Source organism: Marmota monax, unplaced genomic scaffold (genome assembly GCF_021218885.2).
Source record: "Marmota monax isolate L192 unplaced genomic scaffold, Marmota_monax_Labrador192_F-V1.1 WCK01_AAM20220418_F8-fsc00482, whole genome shotgun sequence".
In the NCBI taxonomy this organism is placed as follows: Eukaryota; Metazoa; Chordata; class Mammalia; order Rodentia; family Sciuridae; genus Marmota; species Marmota monax.
In genome coordinates, this window is record NW_026694066.1 from 142,111 (window position 1) to 149,063 (window position 6,953).

General features: G+C 38.6%; 1 gene segment (V, D, J or C); it reads left to right on the forward strand.

Moving 5' to 3' along the window:
• Positions 1-393: 393 nt before the first annotated feature.
• Positions 394-1,403, forward strand: LOC124106608 (T cell receptor alpha variable 7-like). The segment is given in 2 exon segments: positions 394-563; positions 736-1,403. Coding segments are annotated over 2 exon segments (663 nt in total).
• The last annotated feature ends 5,550 nt before the right edge of the window (positions 1,404-6,953 follow it).

Sequence of the window (6,953 nt, forward strand, 5' to 3'; positions counted from 1 at the left end):
TCATCCATCCTTGATTTTATCAGTTAAGATTGTTGTTGCTTTTTGAAGAGAACTCCAATCTAATTTTTCTCCCCCCTTTTGCCCACATGCTCTATAATCACTGGTGATAGTTTTGCTCTGACACACTTCAGACCTAAATGCATAGATAAATGAAAGGAAATAAAATAGTATGATGACCACATTATAGGTGTCTATAAAGTTAAAAACTATCTACCATATAGGAGCAGTAATCACCCTGCTGCACCTGCGCAAGAGGTGCACACCCACTGTGGTAATGTTTCTCTGATGATTCTGTCTGTGGCCACCAGGTGACACTGGCTCTCTTTCCCTCTGTTGACTAGGCCTTTCCTTATGGTTAGAAAGTAGGTTTACATAAGAGGAGCTCATCTCTGACTGGTTGACACATAGTCAGAAAAGCCCTCTGGTTTACTGGATCCAAAGGACCAAGAAAGAAAGACTTCTGGCTACCTAATTTTAGGCAGCATTTCGAATATCAAGACAAAGTATCAGGATGGAAAAGATGCAGGGATCCATGCTAATTATATTTTGGCTTCATCTTGGCTGTGAGTTGGGGGGTTCTTAGAGCTGGGAGCTCCAGGGGACATTCATTGAAACCTAGGGGACAGATGAGGGTGTAATTTGAAATTATTTGGCACTTTTGGGGGGATATTTAGGCACAAAGTTATGAAAGGTCTGAACTAAAGCTAAATATTGTGTCTGTTGTCTTTCAAATAGGGGTGAAAGGAGGAAACCAGGTGGAGCAGAGTCCTCCTTCCTTGAGACCCTGGGAGGGAGATGGCACCTCCATGAGCTGCACTTATTCAGTCAGTGCTTTTAACAGTCTGCAGTGGTACAGACAAGACAAAGGGACAGGTCTCAGACACCTCTTCTCCATGTATTCAGCTGGGGATGTGCAGCAGAAGGGAAGACTACGAGCCACATTGCTGAAGGGTGGAAGCAGCTTGAACATCACAGCTGTGCAGCATGGAGACTCAGCCACCTACCTCTGTGCTGTAGTCACACAGTGCTACCCAGGCACCTGCCACCTGCACCCAAATCTACAGCTGGGCAGGCACAGTTTGACAGAACCCTCTGCAACAGGGCTCGAGCCTAAGTCCTTGTGTGGAGTTAAGGGCTGGGCTGACCAGGAAGGTCAGGAGACAAGTGCTGATGCTCATTTGTGCCAGATTTTTCATCTGGCCACCCTTCACATTCTCCTGTGGCCTCTTCTGAGTACATCAATCCCAGTGCTCCTTCTCTTCTACCAGATCCATCAGAGTCCCTGGTCAGTCAATGGATATGAGAGCATGTCTTCTTTGGGGTCTGGTGGAAACAGAAAAAATTAGGCTGTACTTCCATTTCTAGAAATCTGATAAAAGAACTGTAGATAGGAGCATAAATCTTGATAGGTTATGTGTACCAAAAGGCAAGCATTGTGGCTAACTTTCAGTATGTAAAATGTTCTATTATTGGAATAAACCCTATTATTAACTGTTTACTAATAAACTTATCAAAGACCTGCTAAATATTACATACTCTTCTTCCTGCTCCCAAGAAGCTCAGGATGGTAGGAATGATAGTCTGGTAGGAATGGTTTGTGAAAAATGCTATAGAGGTAATTTCTATTCACTCATTCATTGAACTAATATCTATCAGCTCCTAAAATGTGCCAGCACTCTTTATAAGTATTTGGACAAATCAATACTGAGCATAACACAAATGTTTGTGGGGTCATGTTTCCTAAAGGTTTGTGCTGCATAGAGTGAAAGCTGACTCTGCTTATGAATAGGGGTCTTTGAGAAAATTCAGCCAAAGTTCTGTGTCTTCACTCATTATTCCCAAGAAAGCATGGTTAAAGATGGGAGCTAGTTGACTGATGCTACACTCCATGGGCAAGTGCTTGGGAAGGCTGTAGTCCCTTAGGACAGTAGCAAAACTGGTTCCCATGTGTTAGACATGGCTGGCAGGGTGAGGAGAACCTGCCAGGTGGATTTTGATACCCAATCAACCTGGAAGTTGAAGAGTTATTAGCTGACTTAGGAAAACAAAATATAATAACACCTGATCCTTTATCTAGCAATAGAATTGTAGAGATCAAATATAATACCATTGGAATTGATGAATAATGTTAAAAGTAGGCACACATTATTTTAAATAAGAATAGTTTCTGAGAGCAAGGACTACAGATTGTAGGTATTCTTAAAGGGACAAACAGAACAAAAAAAGAAGAAAAAGAAAATGACATTATTTAATCTGACCAGAGTCTGCTGTGAGGATCTGTAGAGTGTAGGAAAAAGAGGGGACAGAAAAAGGGGAGAGGTAGAGAATAAAGCAGGGTGGACATCATACTTAAAACTTATATTTATTTTAGTTAACAAAACTCTTGTTGGAAATGTTTTCTATTCACATCACAACCTTTTGACTTTAAGAAATTATATGTATTTTTTAATACACAATTCATACAATCAAATACTTACCTTTATCAGAATTTTCATATAATTTGTAAGGTCAGGTAGCGGCGACCAAAAGGAGGCAAATTTAAAAGCTGATGAAGGAGGCTTTATTGAGATTTTGCTCCCAAGAGAGACCCTCAGATCAACAGGGTGGGTCTGAGGAGAAGCAGTCGGGCCTGGACCAGACAGGAATTTTTACTGGGCTTAGGGCAGGAAGGGAGGGTGTGGGACAGAAAAGGGTGCTTTTTGTTTGTTTGTTTGTTTGTTTTTTGTTTTTTAAAGTCCCTTGTCCTACTGGGGTTTGTTTGAGGTGCTGGCGATGATCCAGGATTGGTCAGAAGACCCCTCTGATTGACAGGTAGTTCTGTCAGCACCTGATTGGTGGTTCTTTGGTGGGCATAGGTTGTTTGGTGCTTTGTTCCTTAATCACTTCAAACCAACCTAACATAATTCATTTCTGAAAATCTTTGTCAAGATATGTAACTTGAGCAATGGGGTCACTCTTCCTGTGATTCTTAAAAGCTCTCTTTCACCCAGTAATGACCTAGCTCCTTTACTGGGGTATCATACTCGTTTCTCATATGCCTTTCCATAAACTTCTCCTATATCAAATTTTATAAGAAAAAAAACCCACTTGCATCTTCATTCATTGAAAACATGGCCCTCTACCCCCTGCACTGTCCTCACAAAATTTTGGGAGCCACCACTGCTGTCTCCCTGGGCCACTGGGGGTGGAGCTCCCTGTTAGGGGCAGGACAGAGCTCAGATGTGACTGGTGCTCAGGGAGTCAGGTGGAAACTGTTGCCTGGAAGAACAAGCTTGTCTGGCCCAAGAACTGACACCTGCAGAGCAGGGAGAAGACCCAGCAGCCAAGACAGCAGCCATGCAGAGGAGACTGGGGGCTCTGCTGGGGCTTCTGTGTGTGTAGCTTTGCTGTGAGTCAGGTTCCTCCCAGATGGAGCTGGGGGTGTTGGAGGGCTGACAGTGTGAGGAAGGGCAGGGAGAGCTGGCACCAAGCCGCCTCCCTGTGCTCCATCCTCAGGGCATTTCCTGGGATATTCTGTAGATATGTGAACTGGTCATGGATTCCCCAGTGACACCAGCTGTGTTTGCTTTTCTCTTTCCAAGCAGGGGTGAGAGGGCAGCAGGTGGAGCAGAGTCCTTCAGCCCTGAGGCTCCAGGAGGGAATGAGCTCTACTCTTAGGTGCAATTTTTCTACCACCATGAACAGTGTGCAGTGGTTCCATCAGAATCCTGAGGGTGGCTTCATCAGTCTGTTTTACCTGGCTTCAGGGACAAAGCAGGAGGGAAGGTTAAAGGCAACAGCAAATCCTAAGAAGCGCTACAGCACCCTGCACATCTCCACCTCCCAGCTGGAAGACTCAGGCCTCTACCTCTGTGCAGGGAGGCACAGTGCTCCCAGCGGACCTGCAGCCTGTCTGCAAACTGCAGCTGCTCCTGCAGCCACCACCTGTACCTCAGGGAGGACTCACACAGCAGTGTCTGAACAGTTATGGGTGTCCTGAGTCATGTCATAGCAATTTCACCTCTGGTAATGGGAGAATTTTCAGCACTGTCATCCCACTTAGGTTGGGTCCTTTTCATCACAGAAACCCTTTTCAGGTTTAGTTTCATTTTGCTATATATGAATTTCCAGTTTTCCCAGCACCGTTTGTTAAATATGCTATCTTTTCTCCAGTGAATATTTTTGGCACCCTTGTCTAGTATGAGATGACCGTATTTATGTGGCAGTTTTTGTTACTATAACTATACAGAATAATTGATGATCTGGTATTATGATCCCTCCAGCTTCATTTTTCTTGCTAAGGATTGCTTTAACTATTCTGTGTTTTTTTTTTTTTTTCTGTGTGTGTGTGTCTTATTTTTACAAATAAATTTCCATGACAGTTTTTTTTTCTATTTCTATGAAGAATATCATTGGGATTTTAATATGAATCATATTACATCTGTATAACACTTTTGGTAGTATGGCCATTTTGACAATATTAATTCTACCTATCCAGGAGCATGGGAGATCTTTCCATCTACCGAGGTTTTCTTCAATTTCTTTCTTTAGAATACTGTAGTTTTCAGTGTAGAGGTCTTTCATCTCTTTTGTTAGATTGATTCCCAGATATTTTAATTTTTTGAGGCTATTGTGAATGGGGTAGTTTTCCTAATTTCTCTTTCAGTGGATTCATTGCTGATGTATAAGAATGCATTTGATTTATGGGTGTTGATTTTATATCCTGCTACTTTACTGAATTTATTTATTAGTTCTTGGAGTTATCTGGTAGAATTTTTTGGATCTTCTAGATATAAAATCATGTCATCAGCTAATAGTAATATTTTGAGTTCTTCTTTATCTATTTGTATTTTTTAATTTCTTTCTCTTGTCCAATTGCTCTGGCTAGAGTTTCAAGGATGATGTTGAATAGAAGTGGTGAAAGAGGACATCCTTGTCTTGTTCCAGTTTTTAGTGGGAATGCTTTCATTTTTTTTCCATTTGGAATGGTGCTGGCATTGGTTTTTACCATATATATCTTTTACAATGTTGAGGTATATTCCTACTATCCCTAGTTTTTCTAGTGTTTTGAACATAAAGGTGTGCTGTATTTTGTCAAATGCTTTTTCTGCATATTTTGAGATGATCATGTAATTTTTGTTTTTAAGTCTATAATATGATGAATTATGTTTATTGATTTCCATATGTCGAACCAACCCTGCATTCCTGGGATGAACCACACTTCATCCTGGTGCACTATCTTTTTAATATGTTTTGTAGGTGATTTGACAGAGTTTTATTGAGAATTTTTGATTCTATCTTCATCAAAGTTATTGGTCTATAGTTTTCTTTCCTTGATGTGTCTTTGTCTGGTTTTTGTATCAGGGTGATATTAGCCTTGTAGAATGAATTTGGAAGCATTTCCTTCCTTTCAATTTCATGGAATACTTTGAGAAGTATTGCTGTTAATTCTTCTTTGAAAGTCTTTTAGAACTCAGCTGAGAATTCATCTGCTTCTGGGCTTTTATTTGTTAATATGATTTGATGGCATTTTCTATTTTATTACTTGAAATTGATCTGTTGAAATCATGTATGACCTCCTCATTCAGTTTGGGTAGGTCACATGTCTCTAGAAATTTGTCAATGTCTTCAATATTTTTTTTATTTTATTAGAGTACATATTTTCCAAATAGTTTCTGATTATCTTCTGTATTTCAGACGTGTCCATTGTGATATTTCATTCTTCATCTTGTATTTTAGTAATTTAAGTTTTCTCTCTTTTTCTCTTTGTTAGCATGACCAGGGTTTTATCTATTTTATTTATTTTTTTCAAAGAGCCAACTTTTTGTTTTGTCAGTTTTTTCAATTGTTTCTTTGTTTTGATTTCAGTGATTTAAATTATTTCTTGGTTTTTACTGCTTTTGTTCTCCTTTTTCTAGGGCTTTGAGATGTAGTGTTTGGACATTTATTTGTTAACTTTTTAGTCTTATTATGAATTGGCTCAATGCAATAAACTTTCTTCTTAGTACTGCCTTCATAGTGTCTCAGAGATTTGATATGTTGTATCAGTGTTCTCATTTACCTTTAAGAATTTTTAAAATTTTATCCTTGATTTTTTCTACTATCAATTAATCATTCAATTGTGTATTATTTAGTCTCCATTTGTTAGAGTATCTTCCATTTTTTATTTTATCATTGCTTTCTAATGTCATTCCATTGTGGTCTGATAGAATACAGGGTATTTCTCTCTCTCTCTGTGTGTGTGTGTGTGTGTGTGTGTATATATGTGTATATATATATATATATAATATATATATAATATACATATATATAATATAATTTTATATTTACTAAGAGTTGCCCTGTGGCATAATATATGATCTATTTTAAAGGAGCCATGTGCTGCTGAGAAGAAAATATATTTGCTTGTTGAAAAACGAAATATTATATATATATATATATATATATATAATATATATATATATATATATATATATATATCTGCTAAGTTTACATTATTGATTGTATTATTTTGTCCTATTTTATTTTTAAATTTAGTTTTGGTTTGGAAGATCTGTTCAGTAGTGAGAGAGGTGTGTTGAAGTCACCTAGTATTATTGTATTGTGATGTATTTGACTCTTGAAATTGAGAAGGGTATGTTTGATGTACATAGATGCTCCATTGTTTGGGGCATAAATATGTATATTTTTATGTCCTGCTTATATACACTTCCCTTAAGAAGTATGAAATATCCTTCTTTGTTTCTTCTGATTAACTTTGGTTTGAAGTCTACTTTATCAGAGATGAGAATGGAAACCCCTGCTTGTTTATATGATCCATGTGACTGACAAGTTTTTTCCCATTCTTTCACCTTCAGCCTGTGGATGTCTTTGACCATGAGGTGAGTCTCTTGAAGACAGCATATTGTTAGTTCTTGCTTGATAATTCAATCTGCCAGTCTGTGTCTTTTGATTGATGGCATTAAGGCTATTGA